Source organism: Limulus polyphemus, unplaced genomic scaffold (genome assembly GCF_000517525.1).
Source record: "Limulus polyphemus unplaced genomic scaffold, Limulus_polyphemus-2.1.2 Scaffold5526, whole genome shotgun sequence".
Taxonomy (NCBI): Eukaryota; Metazoa; Arthropoda; class Merostomata; order Xiphosura; family Limulidae; genus Limulus; species Limulus polyphemus.
In genome coordinates this window covers 25002-51196 of record NW_013671136.1, presented here as the reverse complement: position 1 = coordinate 51196, position 26195 = coordinate 25002, and the positions used below count along the sequence as shown (strand labels likewise).

Sequence of the window (26195 nt, the reverse complement as noted above, 5' to 3'; positions counted from 1 at the left end):
AATTTCATACTTTTTGAGACCAAAATACATCTTAGTTCCTAAGCTTGATAAATTATAGTTGAATTCTATAGTATTGATGTAGTAATTTATGATTTTTTAGTTATTCAAATGTGTATATAAAACCTAAAAAAAATATTTTGTTTCATATCCTCCATGTGCAAAATTTTTAAAGGCTTAGCAACCTACGTCATGCAGCAACCGAGTACAAGGGTCGTAACTAGAAAAGATAATTGTTTGCTTTACTTTATTATTTACTGTTCTTTGTTTTATGAAAAATAAATATATAATGTATAATAATTGAAATGTGACTGTATTTTACAAAATACTAGTCTACTAAAACACAGTTACTTTGTACAGACCAAAGGTCAGTTTTATGTTATTTGATATGGTAACACATGAGTGCATGTGAGCCGTGTCATTGTAACTTTTGTATTGTTAGCCAGGCATGGGTGAAAGGTCAATATAATAAAAACATATAAATGCATAATGTTATGAGATTTAAACTATTTTGTCTTAACGTTTATGTTTTAGTGTTATAATTTGTGTTCTTTCTAGAATGAAAGAGGAATAATTTGTGTATTTCCTAATCTTTTATGGTGGTTGTGAGATCGTTCAAATCTACCGAATCCGTACAGAGATTAATTACTGAAAATAACAAAATGTTTTTTCTTAAGAAACATTTGATAACTATCTAGACATTATAAAGATTTCGCATGTGAAATTACAAAATTTTCTGATGCATAAAAGTATTTTTAATCTTAAAATGAAAATTACTTTGCATGATAGATAGGCAAGATGTGAAAAAAAAGGCATGAAAGAAACATTGCTTTACAAACCTTAAGACTTAATAAAAAAATTATATATTTTGCGTATGAAAGCACAAAAATGGTTATGAGGTCAATCCCAGGGACCAAGACTAGGCTGAAAGGATTAAATGTTTAGCTTAGCAAAATTTTCAAATTTCTTTCTTACAAGAAGGCTGAAATGAAGCACTTTTACACTTGAACAACTCCCAAACCGGTATTTATATTTACTACTGTAGTAATGACCAATACCACTTCTGATTGTTAAGCACACTCTGATGTATCATAGTTAATAAAAATGACTCATAATTTGAATGAGTGTACAACTATATAGGTACTATGAATAACTAACAATCTTTTTGGTAGCTTTACAAACTAAATGGGAACACCTACTTCAGACACAATAACAGCTGTAGCTGGATGTATTTAAAAAAATAGAAAGGACAAATATGAAATGCTAAGGCATAATTTTTCTGTTGATTTATTTAAGTTCCTTTCCTAATTTCTCAATCAATGATGAATGAGAACATGGACAAAAATACAGGACACATATTTAATTAATATTAACTTCTGATCAGAGAAAGCTACCAATTTAGAACAAAATTAAAAACCAACCTGGTGAGGAGTACAGCTAATCAAATATATTTTCCTTACATTCTTTCCTATAAATATTAGAATGCATTGGGTACCTTCATTGTTAATAATAATTGTGGTCATAATATATAAACCATAAAACTTTCTCTGTTAATTACAATGAAAAAATTCACGTTAGAGCATTAATTAATATAAATATAAGGAACTGTAGATTAATACAGGAAAAATCAAACATTCATAAGTCAACTTTTTTTTAAGTTAGATTTGTCAATAAGGCTCAATGAAACTTATCAGTTTAACATGAGAGCAAACATCTTTTTTCCTTAAGGTCTTTAAAATATTGTAATGCAGTGTTATACTTTAATAAACATTATTCTTCACAGAAGATTCTGAAAAGTTAAGTTCCCCAATTAGATTTTTTATAATACAGAGTGGCGTAAAGTTTGTTTATAGGCTTAAAATTTTAAAGCTGTTAAGGAAAAAAAATTACATTTATGCTAAAAACACAAGTATATACTTCCAAAATTATTTACCACAGTAGCTTATTTCTTCACTTTTAGAATGAAAGACTGGCTCTAACAAGAGACTAATTGAAGCACAGTTGTAGTAAATTGTTCACTTAACTTTTTGTTAGTCCTTCATTATCAAGATAATTTATACTGATGCAGTGTTATAGTATTTTTCTTGAGGATCAACCACATTATCACAACGAAGAAAAACTAGCAATAAACAGTTTCAAAATAGCTGTTAATGTTGATGACTAAAGAGTGATACCTACCAATTCTTACATATGTTTAAGACTATAAATAAGTAATGTACTGAGAATCAAGTACTAGTACTAATGTAGGCTACAAGTATATACTGGGAGTGACAAGAAAAAGACCAGCACTAACCTAGCTTCTTGGTACCTCCCAGTGATGAGGAACAAACCTCTAAGAGATATGAAAGTATCCCGTCCCCAGTTTCGCATGTATCCAGTAGCAAAGTGAGGTAAACCTGTGTAAAGAAGATCAACTCAAGATAACAGTGACAACTTCATTTATCATGAGATTTAGCTTATCCATGTTAATTACGTACAATGCTAATTAAAGTGATCATGACTGATGTGCAAAAAACAAAGCTAAAATTCTGTGGAGTACTTGTTTATTGTTCACTACTTTTTTTACAGTAAATAAAATGCTTTTAGACAAAATAATATTTAAAACTTACAAAATTAGATGAAAAGAAGTTATAAATAACAAATATTTGTTTTCCAAGAGACAAAACAATAGTATTTTATGGTAGCTGGAATAAACTAATGTCTTAAACAGAGATGCAGAACATGGCCACACAGTGGACATAAATGGGAGACTGGCAGCAAAGAAGCTGCAAAAGAAACAAAGATGAGGAAAACAAATGAGGAATGCATGAAATTCTTGCTCCAAGAAAAACACATATTGTTGAGGCATAGGTTGAGCAATATTATGCAAGAAATTTAGTACCTTCATTAGAAATAAGTTCAGGAATAATTGCAACATACATAGATAAAAACGGAATTCTTTAAATAATGCAAAACATTATGATCTGAAAAACATACCTAGAATGTAATAAAGAAACACATTCATCTCTTATTGACTCAAATTATTCATGAAATTTTATTTATTGAGATAAATGGTGAAAAGAGATAAAATCAGATATGTATGAAAAATTTGCATTACAAAGGCTAAAAGACAATCTCAAATTTTGAGAACTATTTCAAGTTTTGTACAGGCTTTGGTTACATTAATATAATAATTAATCCATTTATTGTTGTGGACTGTAATTTGCTCAGTACTACAAAATACAATAAAAATATTTTTCATTCATAATGTCTTAATCATTTAACACTGTTCAGCTGGAGCTTTGTTTTGGTATGAATTTTAAGCAAAGCTACACAAGTGCTATCTGCACTAGTCATCCCTAATTTAGCAGTGAAAGACTAGAGGGTTGGTTGGTTGGTGTTTTATGGCACAAAGCAACTAGACTATCTGTGCCAGACAACCAGTAAAAAGTAAATTGAAGTAAAATGTAAAAAATAAATTGAGTTAAGACCAAAATATGTCCAAAATACAGATAAAAGAATTAAAAATACAATCAATGACACCGTCCAACGTCAAGGGTAAACCCTTACAAAACATGCATCTAAAATGGTGCTGCTGCTCACGGTCGTGCTCATTCCCATGAATACCAACGTGGCCAGGTATCCAAAGAAAATGGATGGAAACAGAAGATAGTGAAAAATGGGCCAGTTGTTGTTGAATATCTACAAGAACAGGGCGAGAACTAACATTAAGCAATTTCAAGGCCAGTAAAGAGCTAAGAGATTCAGTATAAATAGTACAATAGCTGTACTGCATAGCTTCTACATGATCCAGGGCACAAGAAATAGCATACAACTCGGCAGTGAACACAGAAACTGTAGAGGGGATTCTGCGAGCAACTACCGAGCCATGGCAAATCATGGCAGAGCCTACAGAGTCAACTGATTTTGAACCATCTATGTAAATGGAAATAGAAGGATGGTTCAAAAGATGTTAAGCAAAGAGAAGACAGTACTTCCAATCGGGAGTATCCGCCTTCCTCAGATGACTCAAGAAAAGGTCACAGGCAGGGATGGTAATAAGCCATGGCAGGATGGGCTGATCGCTGGGGACAGCAATGTCATCCAATGCCAGACCCAATTCAGCCAGTTATGCCAAAAATGAAGGCCAAAGGGAGAAACTGCAAACCAACGAATAGTGGAATTGACCATCACATTATAACATCTCCACAGCTGAAAGGGCAAGCATGTTTTGCATGATGGGGATTCGACCAGCGACCCTCAAGTTGCCAGGCAAGCACCATAAACACCTGGCCATGCTGGGCCTCAGCTGTAACATTAAAATTATGTGAAACTTTACAATATCTATTAGCTTACATAATCACTTAAATTTATTACCACACTTATTCAATTCATATTTTTATACAACCAAAATGAATAAAAAAATTAGAATTTAAAAATATTATTCATTTTGAATTGGTTAAGTTAGAAAATGTTATTCAATATCGCAAAGTCAGCCATGAAAAAATATGACAATATATTTATACTTGATTGTACATTTAAATATCTTTAACATGTACTCAACAGTTTTGATTTTCAGATTTGCAAAGTAACTCTTAATTCATTTTTGATAACATTTTATTGTTTGCTATGTACTTTGTAGCTTCACATGAAACACACACACCCAACTGACATCAGCACATTAGGTAGAGCTCACAGAAACAGCATAATGAATGTACTCAATTTTATTTTTAAGATCTTTGTAGAGTCATATTTAACAAGGAATAAACATTTACTGTAATGCACAATGGTATATACCAATACAAACTGGCATAAAGCTCATGTTCCTTCATTTATAAAAATATCAAAGGCTTGTGATGAGTTTCTCAAACCACTGACTATAATAATTAATAGGCTTACATAATTAAATCATAACAAAAGCAGAAAATAATAGAGCTTTCATAAAACCAATTTCAGGTACTACATGATACTAAAAAAAAAGTATTTGCCTGTTGCTCACGACAATAAATAAAGTTGTTCATCATAAAGCTAATAGAAACTTATATAACTAAATGACCAACTATACATCATACTTCTAAGTAGCATTCTGATTAATCATAAATATCAATTTCCTGGCAGAATTTTTACCAAACCAAAGAGAAACACATAGCATGTTCTATTTACCTGCAGCCATTGTTGTGCAGCTCTGTTCCCGTCTGCTAGTTTCCTCATTCAGGGTGAAAGGAGGTTGAGGTGGAGCAAGGCGAGGTGAAAGTCCAGGTAGTGGGGCACTTTTTACAACACCACTGAGAGCAACAGAGCCCATAGCCAGTGCCTTAACAAAGGAAGAACCCTCATCCACAAACCTATTGAATGAAAATATTCAGGTTTCTAAAAAAAACAATTTGAGTACACAAGCTTCTAATTTAGCTGGATCACTAATAAAAGCTTTAATTAGATAATAAACAATGACCTAAAAACTTCCACTTCTACAAGAGATAAACAAATTAAGACCTTTTAAAAACACTTAACACATGCAGTTAGTAGCTTGAGGGAATCTGAAAATAAGTAAATATCCTGGGACTAAAAAAAAAAAACAGATGTTCTGACCAAATGACCCAAAAAGATCAACTGAAGAATATACTGACCAAAATTTTTTTTCACCTTACATAATTTTTAACCATTTCCATTTTTGAGACATTTCATGAATTTTAAACTACTGGACAATTTACTAAAAAAATGAATGAAAAATATTTTGCACTATTGATACAACAATAAAGTAGTATTGATCAAATATTTAAAACAAAACAGGAAGAACATCTTTTTATCAGATCAAGAAAGAAATTGGTACACAAATTCAAAAGATAGGTTGAAACTTGGTTAACTGAATGAGAAATATAAAAGGCTATTCAAAGAGCAGTAATAAGCTAAACAACTTTACTACTGAGAAGCAGCTGAAATGTAACAGAAAACAATGATTTTCTGATACTGCTTGTGAGATATTATATATTCTAGCATTCATGAAAACTAGTACTTAAAATTACATATGAAATCTAGTCACACATTAGAAGTAATGCAATACACAAGATAAAAAAACACCAATTCTAAAGCACACTGTTCATTACTTGATTGTTATTCTGACTTAAAATATACAAAAATTACAGACAGAAAAATTAATTACAAACAATTTTCAATAAAACTATCTTCCAAGAACACAGATGTCAAATTAATGATCTAAAATTTTAACTCTCTTTAGGAATACCTGCAGAAATTATTCTGTATTGTATTCACACTTGGCTTCAACTACTGTTTATTAATGATCTAATGTTTACTAATAATCTAAAATTTTAACTCACTTTAGGAATACCTGCAGAAATTACTCTGTATTCACACTTGGCTTTAACTACTGTTTATTATTACTGATAATAAACATGCAAGTAATTTAAGAAAAAAATCTTAATCTGTATTTGTATGATCACTTCATATTATACAATGATTTGCACAACAATACCACATGATGACAGATTTTTAATGTACTACTACTTATAGTAATGTAATAAAGTTTGTAAATTTTATTCAATCATATAGGAAGATGTTACACTTACTCTGACATGCTCCTCCACATGACTGTTAGCAAGATGTTGTAAGCTCCAGTGATGACTGTATCAAAGTAGCAAGGTATGAGGTAGCGAGGTATTAGACTCAGATGACTAAAAACACCCTGAAACCACTGGCCGAGCTGTGATAGTGATAAATCTTAAATGTGTTTTACTTTTTTTTTGGCTACTTTATACAGAATATTTAAGACTATGTACACAGGCAAGCTACAAGGTATAAAGTCATTTGAAAATGACAAAAAATTAAAGTCATGCAATAGAAACAAATAAGTTAACTATAAAACTCCAAGGCATATACATGTTTAAGACAATTCGGAAAGCCCATCATTTGTTTTTGAAGAAATGTGGTCAAAACAATATTATTCACATTCAACAAACCTAAATGATAGTATCGGTAACTTGAAGGAAAACTAATAATTCATATGATCAAAAGTACAATTCAGTATAGAAAAAATTATAATTAGTAAGTTTAATGATGTAAATGTTTTTGATTGGACTTAGGCATTTTTGTATGTTTTTGAATCACAAAGGAAAACTTATAAAGAGTGACAACTATGATGAATTATAACATATTTGGAAATAATAGTAGAAACTGCATCCTATGGGCAGCTGTTTGTGCTAGTAATTACCAATCGTAGTAGTCATACCTCATGGAGAAAAATTTAGAAAAGTGAACATTTTCTAAAAAGGATTTTTTTTTTCTGGGAAGTACTGCACAGGAAAAATGCTCGCATTGTGCTCTAGTCATATGCAACTTATTGGAGCAAAATGATTCAATATACAAGGCTAAAAAAATTTAATAAATTTTACTGATATAAACTGCAATGCTTTCATACATTAAAAGTGGTACCGTTTATTGAAAAAAGCTTTTTTCAGAACCCCCAGTTTCTCAGTACTACATTTAAAAATTATCTACATGAATAGATATAATTAAACCCTTACATACAGTCCAAGTGAAAGTCATGCTCTTCTTGAAAGGAGATTACTTTTATTTAATATTGTGTTCTATTATAAAGAAATGGTTGTTGCACATACCACAATTATTTTTCTAATTGTCTGAATCTTCAATACCCAAAGTGTGAAATTTTTAATTGATTTTTGTTTATGGTGTCATTCAATAAATGTTGAAGGAGTTTGGGTTACATATATAGATACTGACATACATGCTACCATCCATTATAGTAAAAAGATTGAATACTTAAAACTGACCCAATGTAAATTTCCAGTATAAAAACAGTACCTTATAGTATTTAAACAAAATTATGTCGTAGGGCACTGCCAAGGAGGTATTTTGCTCAATACAACAAATTATCAGGCTAACTGGATTACACCATCCAAAATCTTAGCTCCATCATTATTTATACCAATGATATGAGACATTAATTCATATGATGCATAATCGTGAAAATGGCAAATCATGATCATTCATTAGGGCAACAAGAATGAAAAACAACCAAGACTACAGTACTGAGTATAATTGAACTACTATTATGTACCCTGTTTACTTGAGCCATTTAAAGTTATTTTTACTTTTATCTAATTTCACTAATACTATAATATTTTATCACACTTGTTACTTTAACACCAGTCATCTCATAATGAAATTAAGATTTTCCATGAAAACATTATATGATATATACTGTTACTATTAACAATTTATCTAAACGATTTAAAAAAGTTAAACATCTATTCATAAACTAGTTGAAGCCTCCTGAATGTCCTCAATTACCTCAGATAATCCAACAGGATTTATCTCTAAAAGTTGCCATAAGTTAACATTTTCCTGACCTGAAAATGTATTTCCAATAGATACTCATCTTCGCATACACAATAGCTTAACCCCCCACATATCTACGTATGAGAGTTGCACACTTCTACACTTGAGCTACCTTCCACCTAAAAATCATGTGTTTAACGTGAACTCCACTTGTACATGTTGGCATCATCACCCACCAATAGAAGGGCAACACAACCTCCATGTGCAGTAATTCTTCCTAAGCACTTGTGCTCAAAAGAACTTCATTCTTTGAGGAGGCAAGAAGAAACTGCACTGGAAGTGGGTATGAATGAGTAATATCAGGAATACATTTTCAGGTCAGGAAAATGTTAACTTTTAAGATGATATCTAACCTCCACACACAATGCCACATTAAAATGGTGAAATACATTGTGCAAACATTAAACTTAGATGAGCTCCCTTCAGAAAGTACCTGAAGGAAAAGCCCATGGAATGTTACACCTGATGGCAGGGGCTCCATTGGAGCACACTCGTGGGAGACCACATCTCACCTCATCCAGGGTATACTTATCACCTGGAAGGAAACAAAGGGAAATGAAAAAGAGAGAGCCTCAAGTGTTGCAGAGATGGGTGAAATTTTAGCAAGACCAATCAAACATCTGCACATAAATAGTCAGTGAGCCAAGATGTTAGAGTGCAATCAGACAATACAGTGTGTGTCTCAACTCAACTAGGCAGACAGAGATGGGGATGACAAATCCATCCTGCTGCAGGAGGAGGACTAGTTGTTTGAGGGCTCACCTGCAATACACAGATAATGCTGCAGCCACCCTACTCTCACTGTATTGTGCTGTACAAAATCACTGAGGAACTCTTCAAGGTTTACCACTCCAGTGGCAAGGGTTTCCCATGTTTCACTTGAAGAGGAGGAGGAGAATTCACATTGGGGAGACCCAGAGAAGTACCCAGATCCTCATCAGATGCCTATTGAAAAGGTCTTTTACTGGAAATAATGCAATGGATAATCACAAAATAGTATTTTGAAAAGCCAGCAAGCATGAGCCAAAGTTGGCAGATGCCGTCTTGTTACCGGCTCTTTTCATGATAGTCCATGGAATGGTACAGCCTGGATCCATATAGTAAGTTTAAAACCAGAAGAATACCTCTAGTGATCTTACCGAACACCCCAATTTGACAGTAGACACAAGTAGAGCAACTTCTGTTATACCTAGCCTGATATGGATTTTAAGAAATAAGTATATCCTGAGAGGCAACATCAGCCAACTAGTGGGATCTTATCAGAGAAAAGAGGGTGATGAAAAAAAAAATTACTTACCCTTCTTAAAGATATAGTGTAGACTGAAGATTAATAACTGGAGTGAATTGGAATCCTGCAGGAGACAAAACAGCAGGATGATGAAGATAATGATAAACATAAGTGTGAAGATTCATTAATATACCAGCCTGAATGACCTCGTCCAAGGGTGAAAATGAGATGCAAGTGAGTGAGACAAGTGATGAATTTGATATGACAAAATGTGAAAAAGTCTACAAGCATCAATATCTATTGGAGAATACACCAACTGGAAAAGTTGCTGGGCCTATTCAGTAAGGGTAAGAGGGTATAAGCCCTTGGACAAAGAAGGGTTCCAAGGCAGAAACAAATGATGACAGAAACCCCAAAAAGGAAAAGTTCATGTCAAATAACACTACCCAGCCTGGACTGGATACATAAGACAATTCAGGTCCAAAGGAGCATAGAGGTGACAGATATAATGGAGGGAGGTAAGAAAGAAAGAAAGATTACCTTCCCAAGCAGTTGAAGTCTTGGGAAGAAAAGCCCAGTCTAGGTAGAGTAAGTAAGTACAATGAAAGAGAATGTGGGAAACATTGATAGCATTCACATCTGAACTACAGCAACCACAGGTGAAGAGCAGGAGGTATATTCTCAGAGAAAGATGGTATAAAGAACAAGAAGCCAATGGCACACGTAAGAACATATGAAACTACATTAAGGTCCCAGTCAGACAAGAGAGTTGGACGAGGGGGGTTGGCAAAAAAGGAAAGATTAGAATAAAGTGGAGGACAGGAGAACAAACATATGCTGATAACAAGAAAGGCAAAATGTAATTGACAAAGCTGCCCAATAACCAACTATGGTGGAGACTGACAATCAATAGCCAAACAACCATGTGAAAAAAAGGCTGATAGGTGGGCCATAATAGGATGGCCTGGAGGAAGGGAATGGCAGATGGATCAACTTTGAAAAACTTGCCATTTTCATTTACAGACAGATAAAGTTGAGGGATGACAGAAATGGGATAAGAAGAAGGCTACATGATTGGAAAGTCTGGCCCAGCAGGAGATGGACCAGACAATACCACATGTGAAAATGGAGGAACAACAACCCTAGGTGAAAATAAGGTGTGAAGTTGTAGAAAAACAGAGGGGGAACAAGGCAGAGGAAGAGGGGGCCTGGATGACAAAGCACGGAAAACAGGATTGTGCAAGCCAAAAAGGCAACACGAAGAGCAGGATAAGCATACAGAAAGAGGTGAGGCCAGTCCTGGCTGAGAGCATTGACCACCAGAGCTGAAGGATGAAGAATTGGGGATCAAAAAAGTGGAAGCTTAGTGTTGAGAGGAGTGATGAGGGATGACAAATCCATCCTGCTGCAGGAGGAGGAATAGGAGCACATGAAAAGCTATGAAGCATACTTGATGTTAATGAGCCCAAAACAGCAGATTCAATGCACAGAAGCAAAGAGTCCTGGAGCACTCCCTGGTGGTTGATATAGGAAATGACAGTGGAACTGTCACAGTGGATTAAGACCAAACGCTCTTACAAGAAGAGGAAGGAAATGGGAACATATACAACAAACTGTGAGATGTTTGAATATATTAATGTAGAATGAATGCTCCTTTGAACCCAATATGCCCAGTCATGTCATTGTTCAGAGATGCACCCCAGCCCAACAAGGAAGCATCTGTGAAAAGATGGAGATCTGGTTGGGGGGTAGGTGGCATCAGAATTCCCACTGTGGTATTGGCATGGTCAAGTCATTAAAACTAGGCCTTGAGAAGAGGAGAGGGGAGTCTCACAATTGAGGACAAATGATCTTGAGAAAGGTTCCACTGATCCCATAATGTCTATTAGAGGAGGAACATGTGCGAGTGGCATAAAGGAATGAGTAGTTCTAGGAAAGCCAGAGTCCCCAAAAGTGAAAGAACCTCATACACAGGGTGTAAATAAGAAGTGCAAATCTTGGTGACACAACATTCCAATGTTTGCAGGCAAAGTGGTGAAGGCTGAGCCCAACCGAGATGAGGAATGAATAATATGCCCAGATGTACCAAATATTAGGTAGAGTTGAGGAAAAACTTGAAATGCTTGACTAGCTAACCTAGCTGGGCAGCCACCATAAGAAGAATGCAGGTGTGAAATAAGGAATCTTCCTGAGAATGGCCAAGGAGAAGCCAAACATCTATGTAATAATGGTACCTTGGGCCCAATTTGTGAATATGGTAAGCGATTGTTCCCATGACTCAAGTGAACATGTAAGGAGCAGATGCAATGGCAAAAGGAAAAGCATAAAACTGGATGATTCAGTTCTGATGGATGAAACAAAGAAAATGTCCGGAGGATGAGGTAATTGGAATATGTAAAAAACATTCAATACATTAACCTTGGTTATCCACAGACCATGCAAAAAGTACCACTGAAGAGAAAAGAAACCTTCCAATCAGAACTATGGGTTGACTAGAAAATGGTTGAGAGACAACAGGCTGATAACCAGATGCTTGTTCTTGGTCTTCTTGGAGACCACACACAAAAAAAAAAATAGAGTAATATCCCAGAGTAATGGTAAATACCCTCTTGGTGACAATCTTGGTTAAGTGATCTGAGACTGCATTCTTGATGGTTGAGAACCTGGAGAACCCATTTGTCAGCCAAAAATGGAGACAAAAGGCTGGCAAAGCAAGACAAACTTATGACCACTGGGCCAGACCTGACAGGATAGTCATTGATGAGATGAGTGACAACTCTGATATTGGGAAGTGGTAGAAGGGAAAGTAGATTGGAAAGATAGAATGGGAAAGGGCCATGTGGATTGAGTAGGCCTAGGAATAGGAACAGAAGGGCAAGGTTGAGAAAGATGAGAAACCAAGAAAGAGAACAAGGACTGATTCTGGGCTGCCTCGGCCTGGGTCTCTAGGGTGTCAGGAACACCCAAGAAAACCTCTGGGTGAAGAAAAGGAGCCCAATGGAAATCAGGAAGATAAGAGTGGGGCAGGGAAAACATTAGTTAGGAGAGCAACCCTACCCAACTAGTCCCAACAGCAGAAGAACCAAGTAAGGAGGGATAGAACAGAAGTAGTAATACGAGCTAAGGTGGTAAAAATTATAGAATTAACCTCTCCAGAAAACCCTTCTAGAGCACAATGAAGTACTTCAGTAATAAAATGAAGGGACTAGAAGTAACATAGGAGGGTGATAAGAAAAAGACGAAGGCATGAAAACTGGGCACTAGGAAGTAAAACAGATGTTAAGGGGTCTGCTCCCATACAGGTAAAAAGATTCCAAAGATTAGGAGTCAAGGAAAAAAAATGAAGAATGACTATGAGCCAGGACAAAAGAGTTGAGTAGGTGAGGAGGACAAAAGCATGTGAGTACAGATGCACAGTTGTTCAAGAAATGAGTCTGGATGAAGCTTAATATCAGGCAAAGAAGGAAAGAAGTTAACTTGACACTGGAGAAGGAGAACTGTGAAATCAGGTTAAATAAGAAATTAGAGGTTGAAGATTTTCTTCTACAGACAAAGCTGTACCTAAAGCAAACCCAAATGGAAAAACAGTCAGTCAAAATCATCCTGGTCATATTCAAACTGAGGAGAAAGAACATCAATGAAACAGATGGGAGGAGGAGGCCCAGTGTGCATGAGGGAACCCACAACACACTGAACAAAAGCTGTCACATCCTCCACTGACAATTAGCTTCCAGTAGCTACATGTCCCATATTAGTAAACTGGCCACCATCACACAACAAAGTAGACATTACCATCACTTGAGAATTCATAATGGGTAAGCAGGATTTTTTTTTCTTTAGTAATGAAAGAAAACAGTTAAATGTCAATAAGATTTAAGTTTCATTAACTATCACAAATCTTACATAATTAAATAATACGTTTAAAAAACCCACCCATTAAGAGAATACTGATGAAAAGAAAGGAGTTGTTTGAATTGCAAGTGCAAGAAGGTTGTGTCACCCTCCAACTGGTGGAGAACTATTGTTCCATAATGATGTCATCATTCACTAGCACAGTTCACGTTAAACACAATTTTTAGGTGGAAGTTAGCTCAAGGCTAGTGGTGTGCAAGTCTCATAGGCAGATGCACAAGGGATCAAGTTATTCAGAAACAAAAGTTTCAAACACTTAAATTTTTCGTGCTTTCATCTTTCCTTGTAAGAAATTCATCAAATGTTCCCAAAGTGCTTCTGTTTACTAATTTAAAATATTCACAAACAGAAAAAATTCAAGATTTTAAATAATAAATCGAATATAGAAATAAAAACATACATCCTTTGTCGACGGATGCAGTAATAGACGATTGGCAGTGTAAGATGGAAGCCAATCTCCAGCTCGAAGGTTTTCACAGATGGGGTGACCCAAGTCATTCTTCTGGTGAATGTCAGCTAAAAGTGACATCAAACCTAAAAAAACCAATAAGGCAATATAAAAACTGTTGAAAAAAAAGTACTAACATTAGTACGTTACTCAGTTCTAATGTTAAGGATGAAGAAAAAGGATGGAAATATATGGAATAACAAATGTGACAGTATAACATACAATTTATATCTACAAAAAAATCTACAAAACACTTCCAGATTAATGACAGTAATATATTTACTGGTAACTAACATCAATTTTTATTAAAGAATGGTTAACCATTATCTGCTTTTGTATATGCTTGAGTTTAATGATCAATCTTGTGTGATATTTTAAACACAGAAAGCAAAAACTAATAAAGGATGCTACCTAAAAAAATAAAAGTTTGAGTCGTACTTTCTAGGTTTGTCTCATGGTACAATTTTAATCCAAAAGAACTTCATTTTTTGGAAGTGCTACTGTTCTCAAATAATACAATTTTTTCAAACTGAATAATGCAGAAATGAGTAATCGTGTTGGCTTATTCTCAAACATCCAGATCATGAAGTGCTTACTCAGAAAATTATCTTCCACAGTTACAGAATTAATTTCACTGATAACCTCAACAAGCCTTTTCTTCAAATGTTATAGAATCCACTCTCAAAGACTTGTGGTTAGGCAGATATTACTTCTAGAAGGCTACTATTACTATATTAGTTTGGCTACTCAAGTACTCTATCTTACATCTCACTTATTTCATAACCTACTAAATGTCTGACATTTTAAATATCATTAAGCTATTTATTTTGTAACTCTGAGAAAAATCAATGTTTTCAAAGCATTTAACCTCATTGTGGAAGTTTATTTTCATGTAAAAAATTAAAAAAATATTTCAAAATGCAATGGATATTACTCTTAGCACCTGCCTACAAGAATGATTTAGTGCAGAGTAATTGAACTGATATTTACTGTTTTAAAATTAACCAAGCGCTTAGCTGTAAATCTAGCTAACCGAAGAGCACAATAAATTTTCATTAAACTAAAAATTAGACTTTCAAAATACTGCACTTATATCAGGCTGGGGGATTATCTGTTAAGCACAATCTATGTTTAACTCATACACCAATTGAATTAGAGAGAAGTTTAACACTATATGTGTAAAAAACAATTTACTAAATGCTGGGAATACTTTTTTATATCCTAAATAACATCCTTGCTATTGTAAATATAATAAAAGTAAAATCTTGGAAATTAAAGTATCTTAGCATTCTGGAAAACTTATTTCTTCCAGAAAATTTTATACTTTGGTTCAAAACAAATTTTAGACTTGTACAATAGCATTAGCTCTGCCTTTTTCTCCCCCAGAAACAAATTCTGCCCAACTCTCTAAGGAGTTTATTTTAGTGTCACTTCTGTTACATTTTACTTTAATTATTAATAAAGCAAAAAAAGTTTTGGATTAACCCAGATTAGATGTTTAAAAGTATATGATATATGTAGTTTAAGTGTACGAGTTTTTTCAAATGTATAATTTAAAAAGTATCTGAAACAGAACATGTCTCACATTTTCTAACCATATTTCTCACAAAACATAAAATCTTAAGCATAAGAAAAAATAAAAAAACCATAACCTAAAAATTGTTTTTCCTATAAAATATAAAAACTATGGAGATAAATATGAATTTTAAAATAATTCTGCTGTTTTTATATTTAGTTTCTTTGTACATTCATGATAATAATTAATGTAGATAGATCAGATGATCTATTTAGCAAAAAAAATGTTCAATGTACATGTTTTAATGTCACTTAGCATAACTTATCTGTTAGTGTCATATCTAAAATATGTTCAAAAATGCACCATTAATACAGCAGATTCAGTTGCCCATAGAAATGTAAAGTAACTGCTACTTGGCAGGGAATAAGTATTAATAATGAGCCTTTATGGCTCTATATATATTTTCATCAATTTAGCTTCTTGGCCATTACACTTACCCTGCAGTCCACAGTATGGAAGCTCACCAAAGTTGGGTATATTGTATGCTCCACCACCTTTTCCTTCATCCTTTTCTTCTTGGTCACACCTAAACAGCACCCTGTTCAAGTCTGATAAGGTTAGGCGACTAACAATTGAGAGAAAATCATTTCCTTGTGGCTGTATTTGTGTTCCACTGTATGACCTCATACGATATCCGAACTGTGCAACACATGTCCTCAACTTTAAAACTGCTGTTCGTGCTGCTGAATTTAGGGAAACTCTATTTTAAGAAATAAATTACCAGTTATTTATAGCTCCTATACCAATTCACAAAGAAAGCTGTTTACTTTACTTATGACTATTCATAAAAACGTCTATTCCTCCTTTAATGATATTCTCTATTACTGAAATTTAATAATCAAACATATTAATCTTTAAATACTTGCTTAATCTTTACACTCACTTAAGTGCTCATGCAAGTTCAAACCATGTAATTTGATGATGCAAAATAGACAAAAAACATTAAATTATTCATTCCCTTCAAAGTTAAGTCACCAGAGGAAAAATAATCTATTTGCAAATGTACTTGCAGTCTTAACAGGTTGAAATTCATTATTATTTGGCTGGGGTTCATAATGACCCCAATTGAGTCCTTAAGGGTTAAAAAAAAAGATATCTTTACCAAATACAGTACAGATTTCAAAAAGTTAAGAAAATGAGCAGATGTCTGATCAAAAACATGCATAGCATAACAAATAAAATTAATGAAAAACTACATTTCATCAACTTAATCCAATTCACATTGTAACAGTTGTCAAGAAATTGGCTAACATATAGCACCTCAATAACTACTATGTCTGTCATATCCCATTCAAGCTGAAAAGAACTGGTATTCAGTGAAAGGCCTCATCAGTACTGAATATGTGAATATGAATATGTAAGGTGGTTGACATATTATACGCTCTTCAGTCAATTCTTATTAATAATTACAGTAAACCTTCATTCATCTAGACATTGACAATCTGAATTATTCAGAATTTGGATGATTGTTCTCGTTGATAAATCTTCACAATGAGAAATTTAATCAACAACCAAATTCGGACAGCCATTTCTTATAACAAGTATGTGCTTCCTATGAATACACGATTCAGTAATCCAAATGTGACTGAGAGTCAAATAGAGGTCGATCAGAATAAGAAATGAGGTGACAATTACTGACAACAAATTGCATGTACTACTAATTGGATCAGTTTATGACCCTTCTTCTGAAAATAACCTATATTTACAGTGGGTATCAATTTCTAACAGTTTTTCTGAGAATGATATTCAAAGTAGGGATGTATATATAAACTATGACAAGTATTGAGAGGATACAATAGTGATTTAAATAGTCAAGTCACAGAGGCATAATTAGGTCATTCAAAGTTTACTACCACCACCATTTGATTAGAAAGTACATTGAATGTGCTGAAAATAATGATACATGAACAATATATGTCCATGAGGTTTACAATCAATAAGTTTCCCATGGTCCAGTGTTATTGTGAAATATGTCAAAAACTGCTTCAAGCAATTTTTGCTGCAGCCTAAATAGAGTGAAACTTGTGAGATTTCAAGTCATTAATAAGATTATTTCTGGAATTCATACCTTAGTCTGAAATATTAATGATGCTATGTCAACTGATTAGTGGCTCAACATTGACTCAGCAGAACCAATTAGTCAAGACTTGTTAAAAGAAGAAGAGATCATTTCTATCAGGTCTCTTCAATAATGTGGTGGCAGTGCATTTAACATCAAAAATGATCCATAAGTCAAGCTAGTTAGTCTGAATAAAGCATAATCTAGCCTTAAAGACATCATCACATAGTTAAAACTAAATGGTGATTTATGTGAAGAGAATGATGTAATGTGTTAGTTGTTTAAATCTCCTGAGCAGCTTCAAAAGAAAAAAAAAATCAGTTCAAAAACACACTGTGACTACATTTATTTTTGGAAAGTGATCTGTTATATATTTGACCAAAACAACAAAAGGCTATATTTTAAGGAATTTTCAGAGCTGTACAAACCATTGGTTAACTCTCTCAATATAGGCTCAGTCAATTTGACTGACCATGAGACTCTAATTGGTATAACATACATAAAAAAGTACTTTGATAAAATTTTGAATGTAAGACACTAAAAACTTGTGTCATGCACAGTAAAGGATACCTGGGGAGATAGGGTTAAAATGTATACCACACCGTAACATCTCCCAGAGAATGCTGAGCAATGTTAATTTATTTATTTTTTGTCAATTTACTTTTATAATTGCAAAAGCAGATTTTTTGTACATAATGAAAATGTTAGTACGATCATACATACATATATTAGAGGTTCAAGAAGATTTTATTAAAATTTTATTTAATTATGCTAAAATCTACATCATATTATAGCATTCATTATTATATAAACTGTGACATACATTTTGAGAAAAGTTTGTGGTTCTGTAGCTCTCTGACAATTACATGCAAATATGCAACTGCACATTGAACTTTTAAAACTACACAACATTGACTGAGCTCCTGAATACTATGCAATACTATATTCTGTAAGCAAGTCATTTATTTGAACATAAAATGATGTTTTATATGAAGATTGTCAATTTGATTATGCAATTTGTATAATTATTGCTGATATAAGATTTTTATCGTACCTGCTGTTGCGTGCCTACCCTTACATTTATCGATCAATAATGTATGCTATTAAGAGTGTCCATTGTACTCAAAGTGAATGACATTATTATCTGGATAACTTAATAATCTGGACAAATTAGTTCATTACAAATGCATTCAGATTAATGGGGGTTTTACTGTAGATGAAATACACAAACAGCTACATATTTTCAAAAATGTTTTGCACATTCTTGTGATATTGTCACTATATTTTATGGATTTGATATATATACATTAATTCCTTGTGTTCTAAACATTTTGTAACATGCTTCTACTGCCATAGCATGAAAGTAAAGGTGCCTGACTAAAGGTTACACACTCCAGTTACAGCCATTAAACAGACTTAAGCAAATGTGAAATACACATTGTTATTGAAAGGGCACAAATATAGGAGTGTTGTGTTTATGTAAACAAATCTATACCACGCTGTTTCACACATCTCAAGACATATAAAGCTCATAATAACATTTCTTATCATGAATCAATCTATCTGTGCTGATTAGACCTAACATTCAAATTGCAATACTCAACAGCTAATAACACTATATTTATTCTCTAAAACAAGCTAATATTTCAAACTTCTCACTCTGTAAATGGCTTAAGTAAATCACATATCCATACTTGCACTGAAACATATCTCATCTAACAGTAAACCACATAATTCCAAACGAGAACTGGAGCTATTTATAACTATGATCTACACATTCCTATAGATAACTGTAACTAGCTTTTAATAATACAATAAATGTACAAGTAACTGACTAAGTTCTCGCTATAACACAACTTAATAATACACCTCCAAGTAAAAAACTACATGTTTCGTATTCATAAACAATCCAAAAACAAGATTTTTTACAAGTAATACATAATTATACATGTACAAGAATTAAAATATTCACAAACATCCCTGAAACAGGCTTCCCATAATAAAACGTATACAAATAATGAACAATACTCTGCATAATAATACACAATCCTAAAATAAGCTTTTGTAACACAATTGAAAATGTAAGGTTAGTTGGATATTTATTACTATACAGTCTAGTAGCAGGATTCTTTTAGCACAAAATGAAATGCAAAATCCCACAAAATTTATATATGCACTTCTGAGCAAGTACCAACATATACTTAAAAGAGTCACTCATAATACACATATTCTATGACATGACTGCTAGGATATGAAATATTCTGTTATCTGCTTGACTATAAACAACACTTTCTACAGCTCTAAAATATATGTTACTCATAAACTGTACAAGTTGACTTGATCACAAGCAACACATTCCTCAAAATTTATGACATGAATTGTAAAGAAAATTGATCCTAGGCATCACATTCTCATTGCCTATCATGACATGAAAGGTACCTTTTTTGACCATGGGTGAAACATTTCCGCATGAAGTATATGTTTAAAGTGATAAAAAATTTCTTGTCAAATAAAATATCTACCAAAGACAAAAAATATATATTTAACTTTAAAACACAAACACTAGAAACATATACATACTAAAGTACTTGTATTTATTCCCAGAAGTCGCAGTTGTTCTTTGAGTAAAACCATATAAAATTCATCTTCTCACAAAGTAATACAGGGTGTCCACAAACAAAGTCCTGTTCTGGTTTTAAAGTTTTTTTAGAACAAAACCAAATGAGTTAGAATTATTCAGTTTTTAGCACCCTGTTACTTAACTAATGAAGTTGTTTTCTTGATTTACAGATTGTAATCGTAGTGTCAAGTTCCTAATGATTGAAGTTTGAATGAAGATGGAAACTACACAGGAGTTTACTTGAAATATGATGAACAGACTTTCTAGGGTTGCGTTTGAACATCTCCTGGACATTAGCAACAGTTTCTTCAGAAACACCTGGATGTACACGTAAAGGCAGGTCAATCACACTTCCTGTCTCCCGAAACTTGTGAAACCACCTCCTAATGCTGGGTTTGAAGGGAGGGTCCTTGCCATATTGATGGCGATAATTCCATTTAACAGTTGTCACTGATCTCAACTCTACGAACCAGATGATACTTTGAAATTTTTCCTGTGTAGTCGGTCACAAACTTCATTCGAACTTCAATCATTAGCAACTGGACACTCAAACAACAATCTATAAATCACGAAAAATTTCATTAATTAAGTACCAAAGTACTAAAAACTGCATAATTCTAGCTTTTTTGGTTTTGTTGTAATAAACTTTTAAAACTGGAACAGGACTTTGTGGACACGTTGTATATCTATACATTACTCAATTTCAAATACAGTTTTATACTAAATCTTACCGAAAAAACAATTATCAATTTTAATAAAGAAAAAGCTCACATATTTAAAGTCATTCAATAAACAAATGTGTGTATACATAATTAGAATTAGGAGTTTGGTGGAATTTGACAATTGATTAAAAACTGGACTTATTAATCGATCACATTCAACTAATCAATTATTCTCACAAGGCTCAAGTATTTGGAATAGTTAAAAAAAGTAGTTATCAGAAACTATATTTTTAATTAATTGATTATTTTTGTGATATATGATGCCAATCAATTAAGCTGAACAACCATGAATTAATTAAAATTAATCATGAGAAACTTTAATGGCAATAGTTGAAATAATCAAAAACAGTAATAATCAGAAACAATACTTTTTATTTGCTATTTTTGTAACATTAACCAATTCAATAGCAATTTCATTGAATCAATTATTTGACATGATAGTAATTGATGTAATCAATACTGCCAAAACTTAAGTTTGTTGATAATGTATATTTTTCCTTTGACATTAACCCTAACATTATGAGTACCATTTTCTGCACATGCCATGAAGTTTTACCAAATTTCAATCAAAATGTAATCAAACAACTTTGATATTAATGTATGTCAGTGAAATTGACATTATAATGTATGTTATAATTCAAAGTTTTAATTCCTTTATTTCAAAAGAAATCTACAAAAAAAATTATTCAGCTTGAGTTTTGTTGTCACAAGATACATAAGCATTCACAAATCTTAACTTTTGGTCTCTATAACTTGAATAGCACTACATGTACAGTATACTTCTATGTCAAGTCAGAAATTAGGTTAATTGTTCTGTTCCTTAGGGTCAAACTTTCCCAGCCACAAGAAATAAATTTTGCCAGTTCCTCATAGATACTAAACCCACAATCTATTTTTAAGACTTGAGATTTAGAATCAACATATACTTAATTGATTGTACATGCTTATAACCAATTTAAAGTGCTAAATTTGAACTATGTAAAAGTACTGATGTAGGGACAACCATTATATCATTGGAGAGTTTCAAGTGTGATGATCAAGGCGATAGTCTAAACAGAAATTAAATTCTTTAGACTGACATATAGCTTAATTAGAAAGTGCAATAAATTAGCATTTTATCTAGTAATTTATCATTTTTTGGTATCGTTAGTTTTTGTGAAAGGATTTTCAAAACCTCACAAGAAAAAAAAAAAGATCGTAATCAACTATAACTTTTAAGTAGATAAACAAGTATATTATGTTTGTAAGTTTTACCAACTCGCATGTGGAACTTCTACATTTTGTGCATATTTTTCATTTCAAAAACACAATTGTATTTATAATGCAGATTTTTTTCACAAATGACTTATATAAAAAATATAATGTCTGTTTGCAATTACAACAAGATTCCTTGGAGTATTTGTAAAAAAAAAAATGGTCACCTGAAAGCAACAACAGACCCTGGTGGAAAGTTAGTGAACTCCACCTCTTGAACATGCTTCTCACCACTCTCAGTGAGTTCTACCATATCACTCTCGTACAACTGGATGTGTTCTCGAATATCTAACTGGAAATCTTTAAATCCATTGATAAAAGTCTCATCCTTTGCCCAATCATTTTCAGTAGTTTTTCTAGTTTGCCCCTTGTGGAAGAGACGAGCTTCCAAAATGATCTCTTCCACAATACCTGTAATTTATTATTAATGATTAAATTACTTTAAACAAAAAAAAAAAAATCACAAACTTCAATGGTTTTTCAGACAATGTTCTTTGGATTGAAAGGCAGGTGCAGCATTTTAGACTAGTTAAGTAAAATATATAACTTAAAAGATCACACTTAAATCTACAATTTAAAAACAGAGAAGTAAACATGAGACCTTTACTATCAATATAAGGTAATGCCTTAAAGAAGGAAACAAATAATTCTGTAATTGTAATTAAGTTTAAAAATAATATATAATATTTCTTTTAGAGCAATATAATACGATGAAAGGAAGTACTCTATCATAATTAAAAGTAAACTTGATAAATCGGATAAACAGAGTAAAATGGAAGTACAACTTTTCACCAGGTTAACCTGGCATCATCAGGTACGTCAACTATGATTAAAAACAAAAGTATATTCCAGGTAAGAGTATCATTCATTTTCTTGTACAAAATTATTTTAGAAACAAACCTCATCTATCAATGTGTACAAAATGTACGTTTTTATAACTATACAAGTTTGATAAATAATTAATTTTTTTTTCAAAAACAAATCTAAATTTGCAAGTTTTTTTGAAATTTTACATTCACAGAAAAAATATTTTCTCCCAAGCTATGTTAGATTACTACACTTTCATGCACAATGCAAGTCTCATTAATAAACATAAAACAGATTTCAAAACAGAGCCAGTAAAACATCACAAATAACTTTTTCTCAATTTAAGTTGGTATTCTCATACAAAACATATATTTGGCAACCACTCATATAATTAATCAATCACTGAGTTATATCAGGTTTTACATATTAATAAATGGCTACAAAAGGCTTCAGAGAAGGAGTGCTGAAAAAATAAACAAGAAAAACCTACAGTAAAAATAATCTGATCATAAAAATTAATGTTTTCATTTAATCCTATACCAAAACATATATCATGGTTAAGGAGCAGACAAATACAGCATAAACTCAAAACACCTGGCACACAAAGTGGAGGGACAAATCCTGTATCCTTTGGGGTTTGGGGTTGGCGAAATGCTGTCCGAGCAACAAGAATGACTGACTGATGAGTAGCAGGACAGTGACGTGTTACTGCAACAATATTCTGATCCACCTGATCTACATAAACCTGAAATGAGAAATATTATTCTTACAAAATTTGTTAAAATGCATATTCATTTTTATGACAATACATTTCAAAAATCAAACTCAGTTAAACAATTTTCCCGAGTAAAAAAATGCATGCCAACCAATTATCCACTTATTATATATTCTTGTTTGTCTATCATGACAGATATAAGTGGGAAAGATACTGACAGACAGTTTTCATTTTCTGTAAAATATTTTGTCCTATTCTTCCAATTTAAGGTCTAAATTTGATTATGTATTTCCATGCAGATTGCTCATATTTTTTCCTATCTTCCAATCTAAGTTCCAAGTTTTATTATGTATTTCCATTAAAATTACTCATATTTTGTGCTAATATTCCAATATCAGTTCTAAATTTGATTATTTATTTCCATGCAAGTGGCTCATATTTTGCCCAAATATTCCAGTCTAAGTTCTAAGTTTGATTATGTATTTCCATGTGAACTGCTCATACAGATTTGATAAACTGTAAAAGCTTATTTGAATGCTATTTCAGCTATCCTTCATATTTGTATTGATACAAGTATCAAATAAGGTACAAAATATGTTTACCAAAATTAATCAGTTACATGCTCTTTTAATCTCATAAAATATTTCTTAAGCATCTATAAATAATTATTCAATGAATATATCTAAGCTATCAACTTAATTTAATCTCTATAGATATATAAGTAGATTAAGCTCAAGCTACCAATTCTCACCCAAATACGTGATTATATTTAACCACAGAAAATGCATTTTACTCATAAAACATTTTACAAGTTTTATTTTACAAACAACATTCTGTGAATAAAACTGTGTACTAAAAAAAAAAAAAACGACAAAAAAAAATACAAAAACAAATATCACTGTTTGCAAACCATTTCAAACTATCTGATATGTATGAAAGTAACTAGTTGTTATAGTTACCTTAAACAACACTCTTCTTCAGCTTTGGAAAGAAGAATGTTTAAAAATTAAACTATTTATATTTATTAGAAGTTCTCAGCCTTTTTCTTCCTTTCTTAAGCTTGATGCAGAAGTCTAAATAATGTAATGCAGACTTGTATTTCTATTTTGTATTTATGGCAAATTCATTAAGGCTGTTTGCTGCCATCCCTAATTTCTAATTTGCAACCAGAGAAAAGGCTGCCACAATCAGTCGGCAGCACCCTACTAGCCCTCATTCATGCTTAGGAATTATATGTCACTCCCATAATGCTCCCACAATTTAAGTGCAAAGAATATTTTGTGGTAACACATAGATCAAACCCAGCTGAAATCCAGAGCTCTAACCATGAGGCTAACCAGTCGCCTCACATTAGTATTAAGTTGAATTCAGTATAAATACTGGTATTAGATCTTAAACTTGCATGCATAATAATTTAATATGTAAAAGCTTTGATCATCTAGTACATATTTTTTTATACCTTTGTTTGGAGATGTGTTATTTGGTTGGGGTCAGATAAGTTAGGCATATCATACTTAATAACTTAATACACTTTTCACCATTAAAAATGTTCTATATTTGGCTCTGCACTTTTCTGATTTATATTATTAAAACCATTTATATCTTTTTATTATACTGCCTTTATGTGAGAAAGATTATGATTATACAATATACATGTAAACACTGTTGGTTGTAATACGACATGATGGTTAAAAGTAAATGATATTGGTGAATGGCACACTAAACTTTCAAAATTTCATTTCATTAAGAAATTTATCAGCAGTCTCTTCCTTGACATTGACCTTTATCTCTAGCTTGTACTTTAAGTCTTGAAACTCGACAATAAGTATAGTTAGGCAAATGTAATTTAACATTAAATGCACATCAATTGTGAACGAAAAAAAAAAAGTTCAGCCAAACAAAAAGATCTGGAATTTTAAGGAAGATCTGCCTATGGTTTCTAACTTTGAAAGAAACATGCTATACATTATGAGACAACTATGAAACCCAGTTATACAATTTTAATTGCTCATTTTCCATACAAGTTCAAAAAATATAAATAAGATTAGTTTTGTCCATAAGGGTTAAACAAATAAAACTAATTAAATATAAGAATTAATGTTCATAATTTACACAATAGTGTAAATAGATATCTAACATTACTAGACATTGTATTTTAAGCACAAAATTAAAGTGTCTCAAACTTTACTAGACAAAAGTTTATCATTCCATTTTCATGTTATATAACAATTCATGATTTAAGGAGGGTAATCACACAAGTAAAACAATTGTTTTCATAAACTTAAAATGTAAAATTAAACCATTTTAAATTCATGTATGAAGCATTTTATGAACTAGATTAGTCCATCTTGTATTCTGAACAAATATAATTGTTTTTAAATGAACATTATAAAAAAAATTCTTAAAAAGCATGTACCAATAAGTGTTAGTATATAAATACATTAAGCTCCAGAAGTAAGTATTGGTTAACCCTTTGGAGACAGATCACGGGTAAAAGGCCATGTC

General features: G+C 32.4%; 1 protein-coding gene and 1 long non-coding RNA gene across 2 annotated transcripts in view; both read right to left on the bottom strand.

The window, feature by feature from the left end:
- LOC111089198 overlaps positions 1 to 166 on the bottom strand; it is a 1387-nt gene extending 1221 nt beyond the window's left edge. The window contains exon 1 of the long non-coding RNA XR_002613508.1: positions 11 to 166. This is a non-coding gene — a long non-coding RNA (uncharacterized LOC111089198). The remainder of the gene's footprint in view (positions 1 to 10) is intronic.
- LOC106472689 (glycogen debranching enzyme-like) overlaps positions 1 to 26195 on the bottom strand; it is a gene marked incomplete at its 3' end in the record, with an annotated part of 62613 nt that overhangs the window by 11848 nt on the left and 24570 nt on the right. Inside the window, exons 12-18 of the mRNA XM_022401239.1 lie at positions 23570 to 23720; positions 22336 to 22579; positions 15951 to 16213; positions 13890 to 14023; positions 6561 to 6694; positions 5140 to 5321; positions 2291 to 2393 (exon numbers count right to left, since the gene is read on the bottom strand). Of these exons, the coding sequence (XP_022256947.1) occupies positions 2291 to 2393; positions 5140 to 5321; positions 6561 to 6694; positions 13890 to 14023; positions 15951 to 16213; positions 22336 to 22579; positions 23570 to 23720 (1211 nt within the window). The remainder of the gene's footprint in view (positions 1 to 2290; positions 2394 to 5139; positions 5322 to 6560; positions 6695 to 13889; positions 14024 to 15950; positions 16214 to 22335; positions 22580 to 23569; positions 23721 to 26195) is intronic.